We start from the raw sequence: 27653 nt of genomic DNA, 5'->3' as shown, positions 1-27653 counted from the left end.
TCATTGTCCAACCACTCTACATTCCAATTAAAAATTTACCCTTCATTTAAGTTAAGACAAATGACTTCCAGTCAAAAGAAACCAATTGGTAAAATAAAAAAGATTAGTATACATCTAAATCACCAATGCAAATGTTAGACTAAACAATATATAAATCTATGCTGCAGGATGTGCCCCTTACAATTATTTTAGAACTAAAATCCACTCTCTGCCCTAAAATAAAGAAAGTCTGGATTGGTGTTCCTTATGCAGCCCTAAAGACATGGTAACATTCAAGTGAACTATATAGTGCATTAAAATGTACACTTTCTAAGCATTTTTTACATTGTTACATGTTTTAACCCTATTTGCAAATGGCTGACTGACCTAGAATTTGACTAAATATTAAACTAGAGGACACTTCAAAATCCACTTAAGTTTAATGAGTGTATGAAAGACTAATAAAGGTCCAGTGTGAGAGAAATAACAAAACTAGAAAAACAAGCACAAAACACAAAAACAGAAAGGTGACAAAATCCAGAATCATGGAAAGCTGAATAGGTGCACAAAGTCCTGGGTTTAGAGCCCATCCGGGGGTCTTTCTACGCAGAAACTGTACAGAATACACCCTGCCTGGGGAGAATGTACAGGGTGTATCCCCCCTCTTGCCCAATGACCAATGACTGCTGAAGTCAGGAACCATACTCCCACAACGTCCAAATGTGTAATTGGAGGAAATTGGGTAGAAAGGAGAATAAGGTTAACGTAACAGAAAATAATTCATATACATTTTATTGCAATTTTTGCAAAATTGCCCTGCTGCTGCTCTGGGCTATGACCAACAAGGGATTTATGACCAGTTCTACCCATTGAACTGATTTCGGCACATTGCAACCACAAAGTTCCATTTAATGTATGGGGTTTTTATGTGACAGCTGAAAGTCCTGCATAATTGCGAAATGAAAAGAAAAAATGGTTAAAAATGGTTTTCAAAATTAAAATTAAATATCTAAAGCATGCCTATTTATTCAGTGATAAACCATCAGCATTAAGAAGTCATTTAATTAGCAACAGAGTCCAGTTTGTCTATCTAAACTGACAGGCTGGGTATGAACAGCATTGATGAGAGAAGCAACCAATAGGCCCATAGTAACTCCGGAGGAGCTACAAAGATCCACAACTCAGGTGGGAAAATCTGGTCACAGGAAGACTACAAATCAGCTTATATATGAAAAAGTGCAAAAACGAAAGCCATTGTTAAAAGAAAGTAATGAGAAGTTCCATCTGAAGGGACACAAGTCATGCAGGAGATGCAACTAACGTGAGAAATGTGCTCTGGTCACTAAAGACCAAAATTGAATTTTTTGATCAACATGCAAAGCGTTATGTCTCTTGGAAAACTAACAGTCCACATCACCCTGAACGCATCATCCCTACAGTGACAGTGGTGGTGAAAGGATCTTTTCTTCAGCAAGGACAGGGGAGCTAGTTAGAGTTGATGGGAACTCAAATCAGGACAACCCTGGAAGAAAACCTGCTAGAGGCTGCAAAATACATTAGGTTCACCTTACAAAAGGAGAGCAACCCTAAACCTACAGATGGAGCTACAATAGAGGGGTATCAAGGCATATTCTTGTGTAAAAAGGGTCCGTCAATGTCCAGACCTAAATCCAGCTGTAAATCTGTGGCAAACATAAAAATATGCTGTCCATCCAATCTGACTGAGCTTGAGCTGTTTTGCAAAGAAAAAAGGACAAAACTGCCATCTTTATATGTGCTAAGCTGATGGATGCATACACTAAAGACTTGCAGCTGTATTTCAAGTTAAGGTGGTTCTACAAGTTATTGACTCAGGGGACTGATTACAAATGCACACCATACTTATCAGAGTTTATTTGTGAAAAAGTTTGAAAAACTTCCAGTTTTGCAAGACAACAGTGTAATGACACGTTAATGGCATCTTACTAGTTTTTTCTAGTAAGATGCCATTAAACAGTGCAATCACACTTTAATAGACTCACATGCTACATTTTAAAGGACATTTTTTAGTGTTTTCAACATGTGTCCAAAAAAATTCAACAACAAGGTGTGTGCAAAGCTGAAATATGGTAATTTGTTCCTGGCTGGATAAGGAATGCAAACAGCAGATGGAACAGCAAGAAGAGGGATACGATGCATCATGGTGGTCTGCTTTCAATATCTTCCTGTCAGTTGGTGACATTTTATATAACTAAACAAGCAACCTACAAACAAGACTTCAAAGACTGAGACAGTTGATTAAATAAGCTAAAACAGACATAATCATTACTTTGTTTGGCGAAGATACAGTGGAATTTCTCCATCTGAAATTACCTTTACTATGACATCAGCATATTGCACTTGAGCTAGAATGTGTTTATTTCACCTCTCTGTCTCTTCAGTTTGATTCACGAGGAAAGGATTGACCTCTTTCTATTTTCGCTCTGCACATTTATTTCTTCTTTTGTTTTTTTCTTTTAAAAACTTTAAAAGGAGAAAGTTTTTCTCACCAACAAAATTTATAAAAATTTCTCCTGAATTTAAAAAAAGAACTTCATTCTAACTAAAATTATTTCAGAACTGAGCCGGTCTTCTTGAAACAATATTACAGATATTACTTCTCAAGAAACCTCTGATTATTCTCTTTGGGCTCAAGTGATTCTCATTTTTGTATTATTGCACTCATAATCTCACTGTGTGTCGTATATATATTGTCTTTTTGCCATTTCTCTCTTTCTTTGCACTTTCACATCATATTGTCTTACATACCTATCTTTTCTTTTTTTTCTTCCTTGGACCTTTATATTTTTATTCGTTTTCTTTTTCTCCCTTGCTGTGTTATCTGCCTGGGCTCCATTTCCTTGCTCCCTGATACTCCCTGACTCAGAAGCTTTCATTTTCATGATAATCCAGAGACGCCACTGGACTGCGAAATCGCTTTTACTGCTTTTTTTCTCCGTGCCCCCTTCCTTCTCTCTCCTTCTTGCCTTTCTTCTGCTGCTTTCTCTTACTCTGTTTTCACCCCACAGGTCTGATTTATCTTTTTTCCTCCTAGCTTTATTGTGCTCTTTGTAATTAAATAAAATTTTCAGCACTCCCATTTTTTTCTTCTTTAGAGGAGTGTTTAAAAGTTTGCAAAGTTTCCTTTTTTTAATGCAGTGAAGTTACTGCTTTGTTGTTAGATTAGATTGAGTCCAGTAAAATTTATTATTGAATGAATGAGATGCCTAAAGTGTACAAACTACGGTGCATTGCCAACCACATGGCCTACATGCAATAACCTGTGTGGAGGAAAACAAACAGACTTTAGAGCCATTTCCTTTCACTTTACAGTTATGCACTAGTTTGTGTTGATCTACCACATAAAACCTAAATGAAATATATTACAGTTTGGGGTTGTTACATAATAAAATCTGAAAAAAAGTGTAAGGGGTGTTAATACTTTAGATAAACACTTTATTATCAACCCATTAAGCATGAAAGCACACCAGACTTACTTTTACCGTATTTTTGTATTATTTTTAAAGTTTTCATCCAAAGGCTTAGTGTAGAAAAATCAAAAAATAAATGGTTCAAACAGTGCAAGTGTTTTTGTTTTACATTTAAACAATTATAAGTCACAGTAAAAAATAATAAAAGACCCAAATGTAGATACAAGTGCTATAATGATACATCTTTCTCACAGGTTTATGATAATGGTTTGAGATGAGATTTTAGCTATATTTTTCTAGCCAGATAGAAAAAATAATACTCAGAAGATTGGAACATCTGGATTTCTCAAATTATTTAAATATCATAACTGATACATAAGGCGTTGACTGTCGTGTCTTTATCAAATTTTCTACTCTAAAAAGATATTCTGTATGTCTTTAAAATCATATGGCGCACTTTAACAATATTTACCGCAATACATTTGGTACATAATGGTTTTAAGGGAACTGATGCGATGGTATTTTCTGAAAATCATCAGAAATTATTCGTCAAAGAATCCCCGTTGTTTATTTCTACAAAAAGTTCACAAACCAAAAACAGTGTTAATCCGTGTAGAATGTTTCAGTCCAGGTGTGCTTGTCTAATATTGAATATATACTAGTGAAGGTTTTTATAAATCTCTTAGTGTTGTAGGTTTTGAGCTTGAGATGGTCAAATGGAGTCAAGACTTCTTAAAAACAATGTGAAATTGTTTAGCTCTGGAAGCAGAAGCCAACTTTACCATCAGTAGCAGCTAATGCTGTGTATTCTCAAAGTGCAGAAAAATCATTAAAATCTGTCAATGTTTCTGTTTTCTAATAAGTGCCCGAAATGTGGCCACATGAATTATATTAAAGAGTTAGAGGCTTAATCGGTGGCTTTCAGAAAACCCATCCGCAGTACTGGTTTGGTACTGGGTACTAAGACCTTTTGTTTGAGGATAACAAATTGTTATCACAACCTCTGCTCTCAGGAAAGCCTGGAAAGCTACGTAACTCTTTTAGTCAGAGCAGACCCAGTGATGCACATTCAGAGGTACATGGTTATGGTAGATTTGGTTACTTTTATACAAAATGTAGCTAATGCTGGCAAAATACAATCACTGATTGGGGGGGGGTGCGTATATGTCATCTTAACGTTAATGGCTCTGACCCATATGCAGAAAGACTCTGGAGAATGTGAAACAGTTCTTAAGTTAGTTTATTTTGACATGAAAACAGGTCGTCTGGATCTGGATCCAGCTGCACAGGAAGAGAGAGTGGTGAGTTTGGTTGCCTTCATGAAAATAGTGAGGATTTATTAACAGAGTTGTTTGTTTACAGAGTAAAGACTTAGGAATCCGCCGGAGGAGGGAACGGGGCATGTCACAGAGGTCCTTAAACCAAGGAATGGTTAGTGGAATTGAGTGTGGTGTTTGTTCGACACACGTTGGAGAGTGGGCTGGTTTGTTTGCTGGTGTTCGGAGGTTCTGGAGCTTGGAGGGCACCCAGCCTTAGTGGATCCGCGGAGTCAGCCAGAAAGGTACCGAGGACTGGATCGGAACCGGGGTCCTCTTCCAGGGCCAGAAAGCAAGATGTCGAGAACCTAGGAGGATCACACAGGAGGTGAGTACAAGAAAGCTTAAACTTCTAGGAAGATCACAACAACAGTAATTCTCAGGAGGGCCAGACTAGTTACCACTTAAGGCAAACACTCAGGCAAAGAAGTGCAGGCTGCATCTTCCTTTTAAAGCTCCAGAGAAGATTACCAATGGGAAACACCTGTGCCCACCTCACCAAGGTCCTTGGCTCCACCTAGTGACTGAATGGTTAATGACAACTAACAGGACAGAAATCTCCAGAACCCCGACAGGTTAAAGAGACCTTGGCCCATAATGCTAGACAAAACTGTTTTTATACTTGCAATGTGAACTGTGGGCCCAGGTCAGAAAGGATGTCCTGAGGGATGCTGTAGAGCCGAAAAACATGTTTAACAAGCAGCTGGGCTGTCTGGAACGCTGATGGTAGTTTTCTGAGTGGGATAAGGTGGCAGGCTTTAGAGAAACGGTCAATGATAGTGAGAATGGTGGTCATACCTTCAAATCTGGGAAGGCCTCTGATGAAGTCGAGGGAAATGTGAGACCATGGGCGTTGAGGGATTCCTAAAGGTTGAAGCAGAAACATAGGAGGTTGATTCGAGGTCTTATTCCAGGCGCAGACCGCACATGCTTGAATGTAATCCCTAGTATCTTTATGCAATGACGGCCACCAGAACCTTCTGGAGATTAAGGCCACTGTGCGACTGATGCCAGGATGGGCTGAGAATTTAGCAGTGAGGAATCTGTGAATGACTTGTGAACATAGTTTGGAGGGAACGGAAATTCGGTTCGTGGGACCGGTTCTGGGATCAGGTTCTTCCTGCTGAGCTTGTTTAACTCTCTCCTCAATCTCCCAGGTAAGAGCACCCACAATACCACTGGGAGGAAGAAGGGGCTCTGGCTGTCGGTCTGGATTGTCAGAGGCGAACTGTCTGGAGAGAGCATCCAGCTTAATGTTCTTTGACCCGGGTCTGTTAGAGATTGTCGTTGTCTTCCGCTTATCCAGGACCGGATCGCTGGGGCAGCAGACTCAGCAGAGACGCCCAGACGTCCCTCTCCCCAGACACCTCTTCCAGCTCCTCCGGGTGGAGCCCAAGGCGTTCCCATGCCAGCCGAGAGACATAGTCCCTCCAGCGTGTCCTGGGCCGTCCCCTGGGCCTTCTCCCAGTGGGACGTGCCTGGAACACCTCCCGAGGAAGGCGTCCAGGAGGCATCCGGTATAGATGCCTAAGCCACCTCAACTGGCTTCTCTCGATGTGGTGGAGCAGCGGCTCTACTCTGAGCCCCTCCCGGATGGCCGAGCTCCTCACCCTATCTCTAAGGGAGTGCCCGGCCACCCTACGGAGGAAGCTCATTTCAGCCACTTGTGTCCGGGATCTCGTTCTTTCGGTCATGACCCAAAGTTCATGGCCATAGGTGAAGGTAGGAACATAGAACGACCGGTAAATTGAAAGCTTTGCTTTTCGGCTCAGCTCTCTCTTCACCAAAACAGACCAGCACAGTGCCCCCATTACTGCGGCAGCCGCCTGTCTGTCGATCCGTCTGTCGATCTCCCGCTCCATTTTTCCCCCACTCGCGAACAAGACCCCGAGATACTTAAACACCTCAAACTTGAGGCAGGAACTCGCCTCCAACCTGAAGAGGACAAGCCACCCTTTTCCGGTTGAGTACCATGGCCTCGGACTTGGAGGAGCTGATCTTCATCCCAGCCGCTTCACACTCGGCTGTGAACCGCCCCAGCGCATGCTATAGGTCTTGGCTAGAGGGGGCCAGCAGGACCACGTCAGCTGCAAAAAGAAGAGACAAAATCCACTGGTCCCCAAACCAGACCCCCTCCGGCCCTTGGCTGCGCCTACAAATCCTGTCCATAAAAGTTATGAACAGGACCGGTGACAAAGGGCAGCCCTGCCGGACTCCAACATGCACCGGAAACAGGTCCAACTTAGTGCTGGCAATGCGGACCAAACTCCTGCTCCGCTCGTACAGGGACCGGATGGCCCCTAATAAAGGGCCCCTGATTCCATACTCCTGGAGCACCCCCCCACAGGGCATCACGAGGGACACAGTCGAATGCTTTCTCCAGGTCAACAAAACACATGTGAACCGGTTGGGCAAACTCCCATGAACCCTCGAGCACCCTGTAGAGGGTATAGAGCTAGTCCAGTGTTCCACGGCCAGGACGAAAACCACACTGCTCCTCCTGAAGCCGAGGTTCGACTATCAGCCGGACTCTCCTCTCCAATACTCTGGCGTAGGGCTTATCAGGGAGGCTGAGGAGTGTGATCCCCCTGTAGTTGGAACACACCCTCCGGTCCCCCTTCTTATGAAGGTCCAGAGGCACTGTCCCCGACCACCATGCAATGTTGAAGAGGAGTATCAACCATGACAGCCCAACAACATCCAGAGATTTGAGGTACTCAGGGCAGATCTCTTCCACCCCCGAAGCCTTGCCACCGCGGAGCTTTTTAACCACCTCGGTGACTTCAGCCTGGGTGATGAAAGAGTCCAACCCCGAGTCCCCAGCCTCTGTTTCCACCACGGAATATGTGATGGCAGGATTGAGGAGATCCTCGAAGTACTCCTTCCACCGCCTGATAATGTCCTCAGTCGGGGTCAGAAGGCTCCCACCCCCACTATAAACAGTGTTGGCGAAGCACTGCTTCCCCCTCCTGAGGCGCCAGACGGTTTGCCAGAATCGCTTCGAGGCCAACCGCTTCGAGGCCAATCCTTCTCCATGGCCTCACCGAACTCCTCCCAGGCCCGCGTTTTTGCCTCTGCCAGAGCCCGGGCCACAGCACGCTTGGCCTCACGGTACCCGTCAGCCGCCTCAGGAGTCCCACAACCCAACCACAGCCGATAGGACTCCTTCTTCAGCTTGACAGCATCCTTTACTGCCGGTGTCCACCACCGGGTTCTGGGATTGCCGCCGCGACAGGCACCGCAGACCTTACGGCCGCAGCTACGGGCAGCAGCATCGACAATAGAAGCGGAGAACATGGTCCACTCGGACTCTATGTTTCCAACATCCCCCGGGATCTGGTCAAAGCTCTCCCGGAGGTGGGAGTTGAATACATCCCTGGCCGAGGGCTCCGCCAGGCGTTCCCAGCAGACCCTCACTATGCGCTTGGGCCTGTCAAGTCTGTCCGGCTTTCTCCTCCTCCAGCGGATCCAACTCACCACCAGGTGGTGAACAGTGGACAGCTCAGCCCCTCTCTTCACCCGAGTGTCCAAAACATGCGGCCGAAGGTCTGATGATACGACAACAAAGTCAATCATTGACCTCCTGCCTAGGGTGTCCTGGTGCCAAGTGCACTGATGGACACCCTTATGTTTGAACATGGTGTTCATTATGGACAATCCGTGACTAGCACAGAAGTCCAATAACAAAACACCACTCGGATTCAGATCGGGGAGGCCATTCCTCCCAATCACGCCTCTCCAGGTGTCACTCTCGTTTCCCACGTGGGCGTTGAAGTCCCCCAGCAGAATAATGGAGTCCCCGGAAGGGGCACTATCCAGCAACCCCAACAGGGACATCAAGAAGGCCGGGTACTCCGTGCTACCACTCTGCCCGTAGGCCGAGACGACAGTCAGAGACCTATCCCCAACCCGAAGGCGCAGGGATACGACCCTCTCATCCACTGGGGTAAACCCCAACACGAGACGGCTGAGCTGGGGGGCAACAAGCAAACCCACCCCAGCCCCCGTGGGCCACTCCAGAGTAGAAGAGAGTCCAACCCCTCTCAAGGAGATGGGTTCCAGAGCCCACGCTGTGCGTGGAGGCGAGCCTGACTATTTCTAGTCGATATCTCTCGACCTCCCGCACAAGCTCAGGCTCCTTCCCCCCCAGCGAGGTGACATTCCACGTCCCTAGAGCCAGCCTAAGCATCCGGGGATTGGGCCGCTGAGGTGTCCACTTTCGTCCGCCACCCAATCCTCTTTGCACCGGTCCCTCACGGTTCCCCCTGCAGGTGGTGGGCCCACTGGGGGATGGCCTCGCGTCTCTCGTTCGGGCTTGGCCCGACCGGGTCCCGCGAGGAGCAACCTGGCCACTAGGCGCTCTCCAGCGAGTCCCGACCCCAGGCCTGGCTCCAGGGTGGGACCCCGGCTCTGCCGTACCAGGCGACGTCACGTGCCTTGATATTTTCGTCCTCGTGAGGGATTCTTGAACTGCTCTTTGTCTGACCCATCACCTAGAGTCTGTTTGCCATGGGCAACCCTACTAGGGGCATTTAGGCCCCAGACCCTTAGCCTCTAGGATCATTTGAGCACTCAAACCCCTCCACCACGTTAAGGTGGCGGTTCAAGGAGGAAGTATGCAGGTGAAAGCGGGAAAAGAACAGAGACCAACGGGACTGACGAGGGTTAAGGTGTTTGGCTGTCTGTAAATAAGCTAGATTCTTGTGGTCAGTCCATACCAGAATAGGGTGAACAGCGCCCTCGAGCCAGTGCCTCTATTCCTCCAAGGCGAGTTTGATGGCCAATAACTCCCAGTCCCCCACGTCATAATTGCGTTCGGTCTGCGTTAGTCTGTGAGAAAAGAAAGCACAAGGGTGAAGCTTATTATCCTTTTCAGTTCTTTGAGATAGTACAGCTCCAACCCCGGTGTCTGAGGCATCAACGTCTAAAACAAACTGTTTAGCGGTGTGAGGATGAACCAGGATCGGCGCACTGGAGAACAGTTCCTTGAGAGAGTTGAAAGCTTGGTTGGCCTCAGGTGTCCAGTTGAAGGTGGTTTTAGTGGAGGTAAGAGCAGTGAGGGGGGCAGCAGTTTGACTGTAGTTCCTGATAAATCTACGGTAGAAGTTGGAAAAACCTAGGAAATGTTGAAGCTTCTTGTGTGTGTCTGGAGTAGGCCAATCCAGAATGGCTCTGATCTTCTCTGGGTCCGAAAGAACCTGCCCACCCTCGAGGATGAATCCCAGGAAGGTTACTGATGACTTGTGAAACTCGCATTTTTCTGCTTTAACAAAAAGGCGATTTTCCAAGAGGCGTTGGAGAACGAGTCTTACATGGTGACGGTGTTCCTGTAGATCCTTTGAATATATGAGAATGTCATCTAAATAGACAAAAACGAAAATGTTCAGAAAGTCCCAGAGGACTTCGTTAACCAGTGCCTGAAATGCTACGGGAGCATTGGTCAAGCCAAAAGGCATTACAAGATATTCAAAATGACCTAGGGGGGTTTTAAATGCAGTTTTCCATTCATCACCGTGGCGAACTCTGACCAGGTGATATGCGTTTCTGAGATCCAACTTAGTGAACAATTTGGCATCACGAACGGGTTCAAAGGCTGAAGCGAGGAGAGGTAGGGGATAATTATTTTTAACAGTTATGTTGTTTAGGCCACAGTAATCAATGCAAGGTCTCAGAGAACCATCCTTCTTTCCCAAAAAGAAAAATCCGGCTGCTAATGGAGATGAGGACTGACGGATAATACCTGCAGCAAGTGAATCGGAGATATATATCTCCATGGCTTGTTGCTCAGATCTGGAAACATGATAGAATCTGCTGGTGGGAAACGTAGCCCCAGGAAAGAGTTCAATGGCGCAGTCGTATGGTCTATGTGGTGGCAGGGACAGGGCTTGTGACTTACTAAACACCGTTTTCAGGTCATGATACTCTATGGAACTGATGAAAGATCTGGAGGCTCCTCCTGTCCCTCCTCAGTGATGGCTGCTTGAGGTGCAACAGCAGACTGTAAACAATGAGAGTAACAGTTAGTTGACCAGGCTTCCACCCGGTTTTCAGCCCAGTTGAAGTGAAGATTGTGTTGTTTCAACCAGGGGAAGCCTAAAACTAGGGGATTATGTGTAACTGGAAATACAAAAAAAAACAATACTCTCGCGATGGTTACCTGAAAGAATCAGATCAAGGGGTTTGGTGCGAGGGTTACTTTATGAAGTATTCGTCCATCCAAGGCCACTACTTTTTGGGGAGAAGTGAGCGGTTCAATTTCAATTCCTGCTTGTTTAACTAGCGATGGATCAATAAAGTTTTGCTCTGAACTAGATTCTATTAAAGCTGAAACCCCCAGGGCCTCCAGATGGCACAGTAGAGTGGCTGGAAGAACTAGTCGGTGCGTCTGAGTGGGATTGTTTTGGTCCACCAGCTCTCCCACTAGAGTCGGCGGACGCTGCCTTTTGGGCGCACATCACAGGAGGCAATGAAATGTTCAACTGAACCACAATAGAGGCATAGATTAGACAATCTCCTTTTTAAACATTCCTCCGGGGTAAATCTGGTTCCCCCTACTTGCATGGGTTCAGGTTCAGAATGAGGATGAACATCAACAGGTTGTCCTGTAGGTTGGACCCAGGCTGTCTGGGCAGGTCTGTGCATGGCTCTAGACCAGCGTCTTTCCCTGATTCTTCCATCGATTCTTGCCAACAAGGCAATGTAGGCATCTAATCCCTTGGGTTCCTCAAGAACCGCTAATTCATCCTTTAAAGATTCATCTAATGACTGGAAGAATGCAGCCTTAAGGGCTTCTTCATTCCATCCAGAGGCTGCGGCTAAAGTGCGAAATTCAATAGCGTGCTCCGGCAAGTGGTGATTTCTCTGTTTTAACGACCAGATTTTACGAGATACGCTAGTCTGATCAGATTCTGTGGAAAAGGTTTGGCGAAATGCTTGAATAAATTGATCAAAGGTGCATCCAAACTGGTTATAGTTAGTGAATCGTGCCTCAGCCCATCTTAAAGCCTTTCCAGTGAGAAGTCTGAGTATAAATTAAATCTTTATATCATCGTGGGGAAAAGAATTGGGTGAACGGTTGAACACTAGAGCACACTGTAATAAGAACCCAGCACAGTTATTTCCCTCACCAGAAAATTTGTCCAGATTAGGGGATATGATGTCACATGACTGAGGAAGTTGTTGGGTTACTGCTGAGTTTGCATCGCCCCCAATACGGGAGGAGGAGGTACTGCTGAGGGTTTGCTGCGACATTGAAGCCATCTGGTCAAGCTGTTTGTTTGTTTGTTTCTGTTGTTTGAGAATAGAGCGCAGGAGGTTTTGGTGGGATTGGATCTGGAGGGCATATTCAGACAACGTTCTCCTGAGTGGATCTGCTGGGTCAGTTTGGCCTGAGTGTTCTGTCATCTTAACGTTAATGGCTCTGACCCACATGCAGAAAGACTCTGGAGAATGTGAAACAGTTCTTAAGTTAGTTTATTTTGACACGAAAACAGGTCGTCTGGATCTGGGCTTGAAAGTGGCGGGGATCAGCTGCACAGGAAGAGAGAGTGGTGAGTTTGGTTGCCTTCATTGAAATAGTGAGGATTTATTAACAGAGTTGTTTGTTTACAGAGTAAAGACTTAGGAATCCGCCAGAGGAGGGAACGGGGCAGGAGGATCTCTCCAAATGGATGTGGTAAGTTCTCCGTTACGTCACAGAGGTCCTTAAACCAAGGAATGGTTAGTGGAATTGAGTGTGGTGTTTGTTCGACACACGTTGGAGAGTGGGCTGGTTTGTTTGCTGGTGTTCGGAGGTTTTGGAGCTTGGAGGGCACCCAGCCTTAGTGGATCCGCGGAGTCAGCCAGAAAGGTACCGAGAACTGGATCGGAACCGGGGTCCTCTTCCAGGGCCAGAAAGCAAGATGTCGAGAACCTAGGAGGATCACACAGGAGGTGAGTACAAGAAAGCTTAAACTTCTAGGAAGATCACAACAACAGTAATTCTCAGGAGGGCCAGACTAGTTACCACTTAAGGCAAACACTCAGGCAAAGAAGTGCAGGCTGCATCTTCCTTTTAAAGCTCCAGAGAAGATTACCGATGGGAAACACCTGTGCCCACCTCACCAAGGTCCTTGGCTCCACCTAGTGATTGAATGGTTAATGACAACTAACAGGACAGAAATCCCCAGAACCCCAACAGTATAAGCATAAATTATATCAATTTTTATCTGTGTCAGCTAAACTCTGAACTAGTTTTTCTTAACAGTTGATTTTCACAACACTGATCATCACACATCTAATGAATTCACTGCAGCACCTCCTGGAATGTGGCTTTTGTTAAAGTCATGTTGTGGAATTTTCTTATCAAAGTGGGTAGAAGTTGACTCATAACAAGAGAAAATCCGGACTTTGTCTCAATAAGTTTTATTCAAAGGCATTCAGCGTTTGAAGACCCTGACACTGAGGTTAGTCAGTGAAACAGAGCCCCGATCAACATTTACACACAGTATTTATACCAGAACATGACAGTGTTATCTCAACACTTCAAAGAGTCTGTGTTTTATGACCCCAGACCCTTCTTGGGTTCAGAGGTGACTAGGTTACCTAGGAACAACCATCTACTCTCCCTGAGGCATCACCCTAACAAATGCCCTTAACCATTAAACTTCTGATAATGGCTTTTACAGCTTCCTCCTCTAACACAGATGTTCAGGGGAGTGAGGTAAACCAAAGGTCATACACTGTGAAATGCTTACTGCAAGAATTTCCATCACAGTCATCAGCGACTTAATTTTCTTGCTATTGCATTTTGTTGTCATCCTTCTGTCATCCTTTCACCTATTCAGCTTACTTCTCACAGATACAGAGCAACAATGTAGTTTCCAGATCAATACCCATCCGCTGTTCACATTCAACTGTTTGAAAAGATGAACGTGGTCATCTCAGGCATCTAGAAATTATACCCAAGGATTAACCAAATTTATGGAGGTCACAATGCTCCTTCTGATATCTTGACAGCTCGTCTTGTTTTAACCGTAACTACACACAAGGAAACAGTGTATTTCATGCGTTGCTTTAAAATGCATCAACAGGTGTGCTTCCATTTAGCTGAAATGTGAATTAATCTGTCAAAAGCTCACAAAGCCATGGTGTCATCATCTGGACTTTATCAGATTGTGTAAAGGCATAGTAGCAGTGTGTCTAAAAATTCTGAATTTGAAGAAGGTAAAAATAATTATTAATTATAATTATTTAAACATTCCCTAGAGCCAGCCTAAGCATCAGGGGATGCTTGTCCTCTTCAGGTTGGAGGGGAGTTCCTGCCTCAAGTGGAGGAGTTTAAGTATCTCGGGGTCTTGTTCACGAGTGAGGGAAGAATGGAGTGGGAGATCGACAGACAGATCTGTGCAGCTGCCACAGTAATGGGGGCGCTGTGCCGGTCCGTTATGGTGAAGAGAGAGCTGAGCCGAAAAGCGAAGCTCTCGATTTATCGGCCGGTCTACGTTCCTACCCTCACCTATGGCCATGAACTTTGGGACATGACCGAAAGAACGAGATCCCGGATACAAGCGGCGGAAATGAGCTTCCTCCATAGGGTGGCCCGGCACTCCCTTAGAGATAGGGTGAGGAGCTAGGCCATCCGGGAGGGGCTCGGAGTAGAGCCGCTGCTCCTCCACATCGATAGGAGCCAGTTGAGGTGGCTCGGGCATCTATACCGGATGCCTCCTGGACGCCTTCCTCGGAGGTGTTCCAGGCACGTCCCACCGGGAGGAGGCCCAGGGGACGGCCCAGGACACGCTGGAGGGACTATGTCTCTCGGCTGGCCTGGGAACACCTTGGGCTCCCCCCGGAGGAGCTGGAAGAAGTGTCTGGGGAGAGGGACGTCTGGGTGTCTCTGCTGAGTCTGCTGCCTCCGCGACCCGGTCCCGGATAAAGCGGAAGACGACAAGTACGAGTATTTAAACATTATAATTATTCTGGCATTAAGCAAATAAAATTATTTTGGCAATCTTGATTGATTGAATGCCAGACTATGAGAGATAAAAAATGTTTTTTTTTTTTTTTTATACAGAGTATGTAAATATTTGGTTTTCTGATGTGTATATTGAGATTGTCTTTTGAATAAAGAGCTGTATTGACCAAACTAAAGAGTCTAAATGCTATTTAATTTTTCTCCAGGTGTATTTTTTGCCTCAAATAGTGAAAGTAAAATCTTTACTTTTTACTTAGAATCTTTACATCAATTACCTAGCCTAACAAAATATTACAAAATGCACAAACTGTCATTTCTAAAACCACCTGATGCAGATGCAATTAAACCGAATCAATATGACTCTACAAAAAAAAAAAGACCTGAATTCCCTGGAGGACATTTCAGGTCTTGCTCCAGTGAACAGAATGAAGAAGTCAAAAATCCAAAAGCAATTTGCAGCTGCCAAAGGCCCAGATTCTTCCAATAAAATGGATCAGTGCAGGCTGCTTCGGACAGTTTCAGTGCAGAAAACTATATAGCTTGTCCGTAGGATCACTGTGCAGATACAAAGGTATCTGTGCAGTGTGTGTAAATCCAGTTTATCATTAACATTGTAGAATCCTGGAAGAAAAATAGGATATAAGTTAAAGAAGAATTTCTTTCTGGAGCTGCAGGGACATGAACTGTCTTAGAACCGAGAGGTTAATAACGGAAGTCAAGTAAGCAACACATTTGATTTGCAAACCCATTTAGTAATATTAAAAGATATTGTAAAGATTGTTTCATTTAAAAATCTTTCCTTTTACCTTTTGCAGTTTTTATTTATGTTTTGTTTTGAAAGCGTTTTCATCTTTTCACATTTAGGTTGAATTTATATTCCTACATTTTCTAATTGATATCCTCTCCAGAAAATGGATTTATTCTTAAAAAGAATAATCTTGCTGTATAATTTGTACAGTAAAAAATGTGGTAAATATAAAGCAGAAAACCAAAACAATTCCTTGATTAAAGAAAATGCTGGCATGATAACTAACATGTAAGGTGTAGCTGTGGCTCAGTAGATAGAGGACTTGTCTAGCAATCAGAAAGCTCTGGGTTTGATTCCAGCTTCTTCTGCTTACATGTGCCGATGTTGGGCAAGGCACTTAAGTCCAGATTGCCTCTCTATCTTCGTATCAATGTATGAATATATGCAAATTTGAGGATGTGACTGACTGAATGTGGGTTTATTGTCAAAGTGCTTTGAGCAATGTTTTTGACTAGAAAAGCTATAAATTATCTGTTTGTCCAAATTGGAGTCATTCAGGGAAGGTCAGTTTTCCCTTTTGCTATTTTGTTCCTCCATTTCATACCCAATAATGCCGTGTGATACCTTCCTACCACCATTTCATACCTGTAAACAAACCATTTGATACCCATGTTACCTCATCATTATGTATAATTTTATTTGTCTTTGTAGTTTTGTGTTTTTGATGGATTTTGGGGATAGGTAATTATAAAAGTGTCTAAATCTCACACATAAATAATTTAATTGTACATTAATTGTTTGAATATTTATAGTACACCCTGTTCCCATAGTTTGTGGTTCTGACACCGATATGGGCCTGTTGAAAAAAGAGAGATGACCTCTTATGAAACAAACATAATTCTGAGCGACCTCCTTATGGTACAGGCAGCAGACTATTACAGGAGGATACAAAATAACTTTTTTATTATACTGTTGTACGTTTAGTTTTGTTTGTATGTAAATAGCATGTAATATTTTTACTCAAGGTTATCATATTTTGAGAACCTCCATGAAATATTTCAACATATGTTAAATTGTCAACAATGAAATCTCAAATGTTAATTATGTTTTTCTGGCATTAAGTTGCAACAAGACCATTTCACAAACATCAAATATTCCATTTAAAACAACTGCGTGACAACTTTTTAAATTTCTGAAAAAATTAAGAATAACACTGATTTATATTGATGTATCTCCTGTTACTTAGCAGCCTTTGACTCATTTAAAGTTTGTAAAGCTCTTGAAACAGGAAAACAATCTGTAAAATTAGAGCCTGTGGTTTGTAGTGTGGTGGGCGTGGAGTTGTACATTTGACTCCTCTTTGTGAGAGCAGATCAATGCCCCCTGCAGAAGGGGCAGAAATTAATTGATTGTCACCAATAAAATTCCAATGAAACAACGGAACAGGTCTCAGAGAGAGCTCGGAGACAAGCAGCTCTCATCTTCACATCAGTCCTTGGTGGGGCTGCAGAGCTAGCTTGTTCATTTCCTCAGAATATTTTTGCTATCATGGAAGTGTGGAAGTTATAGATGAATGGAAGATTGAGCAAACTGCAGACAGGGGATCAGATAGCCGATAAAGAGAGTATGAAAGTCGTGAGAGGAGAGGCAGCAGTGTAACAATTGATCCAATGATTTTTTAATGATGAAAAGAGACCTTAATTGTGGTGATATGTGTGAGATCAGCTTTCAGCACTCAATTGTAAAGCTCATTTGACCTTATTTAATCAGCAAGGATCTTTTCCTCTCTCTAAACCAGTCTCTATTTTCAGTAAGGTGAGTCTTGTTACTTTTGTATAACTCTCTTTGCTGTTCCTGCAGTGTCCTTATTGAACAGACATTTTATTCTTGCATGTACTTCCAAATAAGTTATAGGCCTTCCATCTAGGCAGCAACTAAGTATGCTTTTTGCTCATATGACGCTACAAATGAAGTTATAAGATGATTCATGTTCTCCTTTCCAAGTAAATGTACAAGATCTCCTTACCCTCCCTTCTTCTCTGCTCTCTTCTTCACTAATAACATTTTCTTCACTATATCCTTCTATCTCCCGAGCTCAGTAATCTGATTGTTCCTTTTATGATACTGCTGTTATTGAGTTGCCTGTATCATACATATGTATAAGTCTGCCACCGTACTTATTTCACCTTCTGCTGCTATTTCCTCCAGCATCCAACCAAACAGGAATATTCACACTAATGCTGTGTTAAACATGTGTAAAATATTCTCTCTGTGGGGAGTTTTGTAGATTGCCATCGCAGGGGACTCATGCCAATCATTCAATATTTTTCCTGATGGTTTTACTTGTGTCATTTAGGCAGTTTTGTGTAATGTCACGATTCCGATGAGCTAGATCAATATTAGGTCCCTCTGACAAAAACTGAATGAATTAATTTTCTTATCATAACTAATTTACAGACTCAAAATCAGGTGGTTTCTATCTTTTAGGCAGCATGTTTTATTGCCTTATTGTAAATCCTCTTTGTCCTGCTCTCATTGCATATTTTTTCTTGTGAGAATGTGAGAAATATTTTAAAATTCTTATTACCCTAGCACTAAGATGATAGCAGCAAATCCTTTATGTCGTGTAAGTCGCAAGTTGGGGCCGTCATGGATTGGAGTTATTTGTCCAGTTCACCCCACAGATGAGAGATTGGATTTAGATCTTTATGAATTTGAAGGCCAGTTCAAAACGTCATCATTGTGCTCCTCAACCCACTTCTGAACCATTTCTGCTTTATAGTGGGGTGCATTATGCAGCTGAAGAAGGTCACAGCCATCTGGAAATATCATTTTCATAAAACAGTGTACATGGTCTGTAGCAATGCTTAGGTATTTGTCAAAGCAACATCCAAATGGAAGGCATGACCAAACATTTTCCAAAACAAATATTGCACAAAGCATCACACTGCATGTCACACACCCAGACATCCATGTGATGTAAAGGAAATGTGATTAATCACAATAGGTTACCTTCTTCCATTGCACTGTGGTCCAGTGTGAATGTTAATTTGCCCATTGTGGGTTATTTCTGCAGCTGATAGTGGTCAGAATGGATACCCTGAGTAATTTTGCGATGCACTGTGTATTCTGAGACCAGAACCAGCAGAAATGTCTTCAGCTGTTTTAATTACAGTAGCTCAATGTTAAAACAAACAACACGGGCCAGCCTTCACTTCTCATGTTCATCAGTTGCACTGTTCCTTCTTTGGACCAATATTGAGAGATACTGACCACTATGGACTGAAAACGCTCCTCAAGAACTATGGTTTTGTAGATGATCTGACCCGCTTATCCAATCATCCAAATCTGTACCTTCTATAAAGCACTAAAACAAAATGTTAATTTGCTGCCTATTATATCCCACCACCATGTTTACATATACAATATGCTTTCTGTAATGCTTTGCTCAAAATACCTCTGTGTTACAGTTCCCAATTTTGCCCCAAAAGCACTTTGCAGCAGCCACATTATGCAGTGGGCATCCGTTAAAGTTGGCTGCAACATGTAATAATTTAAGCTAAATTCTGGTAGAATGTGAGATGAGCCCCACATATTCATAATTTCAGAGAAATTATAACAAGAACTTGACAACATTATATTTTGTACATCTATTTTCTTTCAACAGTGTTAAGTTAAAGGCACGGATTGCAGCATTGCTTGTAACTCTTGAGAAACATGGCATAGACAATATCAAACTGTGAAACCTTTGGACATAAAGTAAACTTTCTATCTCTCTTCCTTGTCCTATTTTTAACCCCAACTTCAACAAAATAATGTACTGATTGGTACCTCAAGATGAAGAAAAGCACAAGGCTTTATTTCCAAAATCTTTCCTGGACGCGGCAGCCTGATATGACCTTATGGCAAACATTCCTTGTTTCAAAAAGTCCATAATTTATAGATTTTCATGTCAAGAGAAAATATCAGATATTTCTTCTAACAAACCTTCACCCTTTAAATGGATTTACTGTCAGGCACAAAAAACTTCATATTTATGCTAATGGGAAGTCCATCTGTTTATTGGTCTCTGCTGGCATTTTATTACTTCTGTGCCTCAAATGAAGAGGCCCTTCCTCTATACTCATCTTCCCCCCTCCGCCTCTGTGTCAATGTTTGTTAAAGTTGCTGACCATGAACACTCACTCTCCATCTTTGGTCAGACTTACGTCAACCTCAGACCTGATTGTGAAATCATTTTCTTTTCCAGCTCCATCCAATTGACCCTGAAGGTTAGGTTGCACTTCACATTGCGATGCTGCTCCTGAAGATGTTAAGGATTATGATGATTATGCTACTCCGAGCTCTGCACCATACACCAGAGGAATGATTAGGACTGCACCAGCAGAGTTTTAGCCTGACAGATGGCAACACATGGAGCTAGCTGACAGCACTGCTGACAGCGCGTTCACAGGAAGTCCCCATATTGCATGCAATGTGCACACTGTTTGTTGCTGAATATATTCAGATGTTTTTCCTGCCATCAGCCAAGGCTTATTCCTACCTGTCAATGCCAAAGTCGGCTCACGTCGCACATTCGCCGGCTTAAAAATTGCAAGACCTCTGCATGCGCTTTCCGTCATGGCACAAAAGGGAATAAGGGTGTGTTGAAAATCTGCAGTAAGACATTATTCCAGTCACTTGTCATTTATCAAAACCTTTCATAGTTGGTAATTCATTCCTCCGGCGGTCAATAAATTTTCTGTTATTTTCTCTCCAATCAATCTACTTAGAAATCTGCAGCTATGTTAATGAATGGGAAGTAGAATCAGAGGTTAATTGAATGAATAAATACATTAGGAGCTGTATTGAACGCTGTACTTTTACTTCAATGTGTAGCAATATGTGACTGGTATTAGGGTCATGGATTGATGAAAATGAGGCTAGCACAAGCCTGGTGGTTACTCTGCCCTGGATAAGGGTGATGGAAGACAGAAACTGTCCTCACATGAGTGCACACAAGGATGCAATTCTTTCGTCTTGAAACGCAGTTTTTGTCTCAGAAAGTGGTTGTTTATCAGCTAAAAAATAGTTTTTAACTCAATCCAAAAGCATCCTCAGGGGAGGAGCACGTAACCCCTCTCAATAGCCGGAATAATTCTTGCTGTCACTTCATGACAGCTCTGAGCTAGAAGTCTGCGTATGTGCAAATGCTGTGCTGATGAGTGTGTGTGTGTGTGTGTGTGTGTGTGTGTGTGTGTGTGTGTGTGTGTGTGTGTGTGTGTGTGTGTGTGTGTGTGTGTGTGTGTGTGGGTGTGTATTTGGGTGGAAGTGGCATGGTTGCGATTGATGAGACATAAAAGAGAGCATACCGAGATTTTCAGTCAATCAGCCCTGCAAATAACCACCCAGGTTGTGGATTAAAGGCAAAAAGCTGTCTGAACAAAGACCTACAATTATTACCTTTTGCGCAGAGTTGTTTTGCTCTGCCGAGCAACTCTGACAAAAAAATTAAAGCGTGTTAACAAAAATAGACGGTTTTGTTTACTTGAATTCAGCAGATGAAATGAAGAGACTTGTGTGAGATAAAAAAAAGAATAGAAAGAAGTGACCCTTGCAGCATTTTGCAATGAAGGAAATTGTGTACAATGAAACTGGAAACACCAGAAATATCATACATGATTTATTATTGGTCTTATGTATGCAAAACAGGATCACACAAGCACTAGTTGCAGCTTCTTTGTTTAGTTCTATATAGTTCCCAATTGTCTGGTATTATCTGAGGATAGAAAGAGGGTTGGAATTCTGCCCACTCTTTGAAGGAGTAATTAATAATTAAACGTAGTAAATAAGTAAGTAATTAACATTTTGAAAGTAATTAATTTATACTGTATTAAGGTGTGTCTTGACGATGAGACCTGTAATGTTTATCTACTGAATCATTCTGTTCTTGGAACTTTCTTTTACCCCAACCACTGGACCATTACATCAGCAAACTTTAAGGAGATAACTCCTCCCAATGCAGCAATGTTTCAAGAAGCTTATTCAGGGACTTAGTTTTTGAGAGAGGTTCACATTATGAATTAAAAGCTCCCATTTTTATCATAAAAACCATAACCAAGGATTCTGTCAAAGTGACTACACTTTATAATTTCTATAGAGTAATTTTAGAGTCCACATAAAGTTTTAACTGTAACAGATTTTAAAGGAATTTATGTGTTGTCCCACTTCCAGTGTGAGAAAAGAAGAAAGACAGCTCCAGTCAGAATTAGGTGGAAAGTAACATTAAAACATGCTAAAAATAAGGACTCGGCACATTTGACATGCACGTTAATGGGGAGGGTTTTGTTTGGTCCGCCTCGATTGCAAGCCGGGAAATGTTACAGGGTTGATTTACTTATTCACAAAATCTTAAATTTTTTTTTTAATATATTTTCAAAAGCTTCAAATTAAAGTATTGTTTTTTGTTTTTTTTTCCTTCTTTTTAATTGGGGTTGGTCAGATGTCAATTTGTTATACAACATTCAACCCAGAAGAGACCCTAGCTTGTAAAATCAGAACCAACTGGACCAATTCAAGAGTTAATTTTCACCTTTAAAGCAAGATATTTTGGTCCAGGTTTTACCAATCTATATATTAAGTCTATTAAGCTTGTCTAATTCTAAGAAGGTTATAATGCCTGAAAGGAGCAGAATGCAACTTTTTGTTCTTCAGGTTTTATAAATTTTTGTTCAGTGTAAAAAAATCATTTCATGTTTGATTGGGGGCTGTACAGTTGTAAGCACTTTTTGGTTCGAATCCCAGCATGCGCTCTTTCTGCATGGAGTTTGCATGCTCCCCTCGTACATACATAGGTGTTCTCTCAGGATACTGCAACTGCCTCCCACAGTACAAAAACATGACTGTTAGGTTAACTAGTTTCTTTAAATTGCCCTTACGTATGTGTGTGTGTGTGTGTGTGTGTGTGTGTGTGTGTGTGTGAGTGTGTGTGTGTGTTCCTGTCTTGGCATCACAGTGAGAACCATTTTCCCGATTTCACCATCAAATTGAGGACCGTTTGTACCAAAGTGAGGACATTTTGCTGGTCCTCACGACCTATTTTGCTAACGGTTAGGTTTAGGACTAAGGTATGACTTGACTTTAGGTTAAGGTTAGGGTTAGGCATGCACTGGTAATGGTTAGGTTTAGGGTTATTGTCAGGGTTAGGGCATAGAAAGGGTTGAAAATGACTGAAAATCAATGGATGTCAATGGGAGTCAACACATGGTCCTCACTACATATAGTAAAACAAGAGTGTGTGTGCGTGCGTGTGTGTGTGTGTGTGATTGTTTGTGTGCCTCTATGGATGGATGGATGGATGGATGGATGGATGTTTAAAAGAATTTCTGCTTAGTGTAAACAATGCAGTTCATGTTTGATAGGGGGTTGCACAGTTGTTACCACTGTTTTGGTTGGATTGGGGGCTGCAAGGACAATGGATGGATTGATGGATGTTTAATTAGTCTAAAGCTTTTAGAGTTTGGACCAGAGATTATGAAATGCTAAAAACTGTGAAGCCGAGGAAGGATGTCTCCCAGATGTTACTTAGATTAGGGAATTTTTCCTCTCCACTGTCGCTACATGCATGCTCAGTATGAGGGATTGCCGCAAAGTCAACGCCAGTGACTGTCCACTGTCTCTACATGCTCATCCAGGAGGAGTGAATGCTGCAAGTCACTGACAGGATGCAATCTGCTGGGTTTCCTTGGATAGAAAAACTTTTTATCCAATTTGAATAAATAACTAACTCTGACTGCACTGTTCAATGGTTAGGACTAATTGGAATGTATGTACCTGACTGTTGTGAAGTGCCTTGAGACAACATGTGTTGTGAATTGGTGCTATATAAATAAAACTGAATTGAACTGAATTGAATTGAATTAGAGATGACCAAATATGGACAAACACATGATGATCGATAGTGTAGAAAGTTGGGATAAACGTGTGAACACTATGTTTAAGGGTAAGTGAGGTTGAAGAATGTAATTGGACTGTGCTAAGCAGCTTGCAATAGTGAGCTTAGTATAAATAGTCTGCTGGGTAATTAGACATGTGGCTGAGGCACAGCCCTGTTGAAGAACTTAGGTTAACACTTGTCCCGTAAATGCTCATCAAGTAGAAAAAAATGTGTTCATATGTTGGAGGTGGCAAGAACTATAACAATGTTCATTCTGACCAGGACATTTCATTATTTGCAAGAAATTCCATTGCAGAACTCCTGAGGAGTCCTCACAGGGCCATTCCACTCCAGCACACACCATTGTAGGAACCATGTCTGTTTTAAAATTCTGACTAATCAGATAACAGCTGTTGGACACCAAACAAGAAAAATGTTCTGCCCAGATGATGTGTGAGAACAGGATTTGGAAACTCCCAAACTGGGACTGTAAAAAATTAATGATTTGATTCTTTTTTGCAGTCCTGAGAGAGAGAACCAATCTGTTTGTTTGTATAGTCCTTAACTCCATTGGGAATGTTTTATTGAACCGTCATCCTCACTGACCATTCTGTTACTTTAATACAATTTTCTTTTTTTTTTCCAGTGCACCAGATTTACAGCAGTTCTAATTCTCAGTTAATTGAAAATGAACATATTTTAAATATATTTCATTTCATTTTTTGGTATGGTGTGTACATAAAAATGTTTTAATACATTTTGAGAGGCTTCTTCAAAATATCAATAAATATTTTCCTGTTTTTCTTTTGTCTTTTCAGGTCCAAGGGTTGGAGAAGCAAGTGGACTTGTCAGAGTTGGGCCCAGTCGGCTCGGTGATGAAGACTCTTCCTTATGGCATGGGAGGAGGCACGGCTGGAGGAGTTGTCAAGCCTCCGTACCAAACACGCATATTTTCCACATCCATCGACCAGACACCCCTGAAATCCAAGCCTCCAACCTACAGTTTCTTTAATCCCTATGACTCAGGCCGGAACCAGTCCTTGTTACTGGATCAGACTGGCTACCGCTCCAAGCGCAAGCCGTCCTTAAAGACAAACATGAAGACCAAGAAGATCTTCGGCTGGGGAAACTTCTATTTCAGTGTTAAGACCGTGAAGTTCAGCCTGTTGGTGACGGGAAAGATCGTGGACCACATCAACGGGACATTCACTGTTTACTTCCGGCACAACTCATCAAGCCTCGGGAACGTGTCGGTAAGCATTGTGCCGCCTTCAAAAGTGGTGGAGTTTGAGGTCCTACCACAGCAGCATCTGCAGCCCCATACCCAGCAGGACACCCAAATAAAGGAGACACAGCAGGCCACTATCGACCCTAAAGAGGGGAAGACCCTCAACTGTCGGGTGGAGTACGAGAAAACTGACAGGTCGAAGAAATCCAAACCCTGCCTGTATGATCCATCTCAGACCTGCTTCACAGAGCACACTCAGTCTCATGCTGCCTGGCTCTGTGCCAAACCCTTTAAGGTGATCTGCATCTTCATCTCTTTTTTAAGCATCGATTACAAGTTAGTTCAAAAAGTGTGTCCGGACTACAACTTCCAAAGTGAGCGCCCTTATTTCGGATAAATAAATGAAACTCAAACGAGTAGGAGGAAAAAGACAATGTTCATGATCTCAATGATGAGTGAAAGGATAAATTTGGAAATGATACTCATATTGATTATGATGAAGAAGCAGGGGTTGTTTCCCCCCCTGAACTGATGTGAATTGTGGATTTAAATAATGTATAGTCAGAGCTATGGAATGTATAAGAAATGGTGGATTTCTCTGATATATTTTCCAACTTTGCATTTGTTTACCTTTGTTTTTATGTTTTCTTTTCTGTAAATAATGTACTCATCCCCAGAAGACTTTATTGTTTTTAGATGTATGTTTCTCAGTGTTATTACTTTCTGCAGTTTGAGAATTCAGTTAAAAACAGCCTGAATGGGTATTATTCCCTCTGAGTACAGACTGAGCCTCTCAGGCAGCTGTGCTGTGCCATCACTGTGTGGCAGACATAATGTTATGGTAGAATGACTGTTAATCATTCTCTGAGCTCTACATTTCAACCCATGAATATAAGAGAGTTATATGTATGAGAAATGCTATGCTGGATATGCATAAAATATACTGTTTGAACAAACACATTAAAATCTCTTTAACTGTCTGTCTTTCACTGACTGAATGTTTTCATTTGTTGCTTGAAGCATGATTAGTTGGCACAAGCTGTGCAGAATGTTATCTAACTCTCCAAGACCAATATGATGAATTAAGACAGAAACCCATATTCTATTTTTCTGTGGAGATACACTATTTTAATTTTCTAAAATATTTTGGATCAAACTGGTTATGGACTAAATTTCTAACATGAAAACCAACCATGAAAATGTTTTGAGGGAATGTTTATCTTCTACTAAAATTGCTTTTTGCAGAAATGGACTAATAACTTTTAATTACCAATGCATATTCTGAAAACTACAGAAAAAGGTGACCGATTCTAGTTTATTAAATCCTACAGGTGAAGAACATATTACAGAAATGGAAATAATACTTTAATCCCTTGTTGATAGTCTCATTTACAAAGACGTGACTAGTATTTAGGTTTCATAGCAACTTAATTGTAATGAGCCAAAAATCTTGAAAAATGGCATCATCTAAAGTTACAAATTAATTTGCACCTCACAGAGTAAAATTATCTGTTTATCTATCAGCAAGACATGTTAAATAGCTTGGCAACTAAAAGCTACTGCTATCTTCACAGGTTTTCTATTGGACTGAGCTTTTCGGGACTGGCAGATAACTTCATGAGCTGAACATGTCTCTTCTTAAGCCACTTTGGTGCTTTAGCAGTGGATCTTGTGCTGTGTCATTATGCTGGGAGACCTTTATTGTGTTTTTTGAGTCATTTAAAGGTGGAATTGATGGTCTGCTTCAGATCATGACCCTGCTCCATAACCCAAGTGTACTTGGGCTCACGGTCAGAAACTAAAAGTTGGACACTCTTCTTCAGGGTTTTCAGGTAGGGAGCAGAATTCATGGATCCATTAAATATACCAGTCGTCTGTTCACTGAAGCAGCAAAGCAGCCCCTAACCATCGCGCTTGATTCTCGGGATGATGTTCTCTCTCAATGTTAAATCATACATACTGACCTTGCCTCAGGTAAGTGAGGTCTGGAGTGCTTTAGATGATGTTCTGCATTATTTTGTTTTTCTCCTGGATGAATCTTTAAATACCAATTTGGAATAATTTTGGTAGGCAGGCCATTTTAAAGCCAGTCTTAGAAATAGCTTTGTATATCTTTGTAACCTCCTTAAGACTAATCAGTTGCAGAAATCTATATGTAAACAGGTGTGACTAACAACATTAAAACAATAAATGTGGTTAATCAACGTTATTCATGATTTTATTTCATCATTTACCCAGGTTATCTTTATCTTATCTATTAAAATTTGTTTGAGGATCTGAAACATTTAAGTGTGATGAAAAAAAATCTGTATGAGGCCAATACTTTTTCACAGCAATGTGCCTGGTTGTAAAAACGGGTTTTAAGTATGTTTACATTGTAACAATATTTCGCTGTCTGTTAAATTTATGTGTGTGGATTGTTGCATTTGGTGCAAAAGCCTTTAGAGTGTATTTTTGTTTCGGATTTATTGTAACGGTTGCGTCAGCCAGAGGGTAAATAATCACACAGATTACTAATCAGGTAAGAAATAACTTAATTGCTTGGGCTCTGGAGGGAATATGACTGTCCGTGAAGCAGATAAGAGAACAACTAACTATTTTTTTCAACATTTTTTAATTACTAACACATTTTTTTATTATAGACTGCAATATTAGGCTAAAATATTAATAGCCTAACGTGATTTAAAACGTTTAAATTTCACACTCCAAGCAGCTGAATATTTGTGTTTTTGTTCAACCATGAAACTATATTCTGATGTAAATAAAATTTTATAAAACCCTCAATAAAGAAAGCCCAAACTAGGTCAAATATTTTTGACGAGCTCACTAAATACATCACATTTCTTCAATAAAGGTTTCAGTAATTTCCGACTGCAATTTCCGACTGCCTACAATACCCATCAACCTTTTCGGTGGAACGAGGGTAACCAGCCGTTGAAACTTGAAGCTCCCTGTCAGATCTGTGTCAGCTTTGCCTGTAGCACCGCGTCTCCCTCCGGTCTCACAGCTGTAAACATGCTGTCATTCGCTCTCAAGCAGCTCACATGGGTAACTATTATTTTCTTT

At 42.1% G+C, this 27653-nt stretch overlaps 2 protein-coding genes across 2 annotated transcripts in view; both read left to right on the top strand.

Moving 5' to 3' along the window:
* Nucleotides 1–25567, top strand: part of LOC124857057 (neurexophilin-2) — a 92502-nt gene extending 66935 nt beyond the window's left edge. The window contains exon 2 of the mRNA XM_047348142.1: nucleotides 24178–25567. Coding sequence (XP_047204098.1) covers nucleotides 24178–24984 — 807 coding nt within the window. The 3' untranslated portion in view covers nucleotides 24985–25567. The remainder of the gene's footprint in view (nucleotides 1–24177) is intronic.
* Nucleotides 25568–27481: 1914 nt separating this feature from the next.
* Nucleotides 27482–27653, top strand: part of shmt2 (serine hydroxymethyltransferase 2 (mitochondrial)) — a 28097-nt gene continuing 27925 nt past the window's right edge. The window contains exon 1 of the mRNA XM_047348271.1: nucleotides 27482–27635. Coding sequence (XP_047204227.1) covers nucleotides 27603–27635 — 33 coding nt within the window. The 5' untranslated portion in view covers nucleotides 27482–27602. The remainder of the gene's footprint in view (nucleotides 27636–27653) is intronic.

This window comes from Girardinichthys multiradiatus, chromosome 20, assembly GCF_021462225.1.
Source record: "Girardinichthys multiradiatus isolate DD_20200921_A chromosome 20, DD_fGirMul_XY1, whole genome shotgun sequence".
Taxonomy (NCBI): Eukaryota; Metazoa; Chordata; class Actinopteri; order Cyprinodontiformes; family Goodeidae; genus Girardinichthys; species Girardinichthys multiradiatus.
This window is presented reverse-complemented; position numbering and strand designations above follow the sequence as displayed.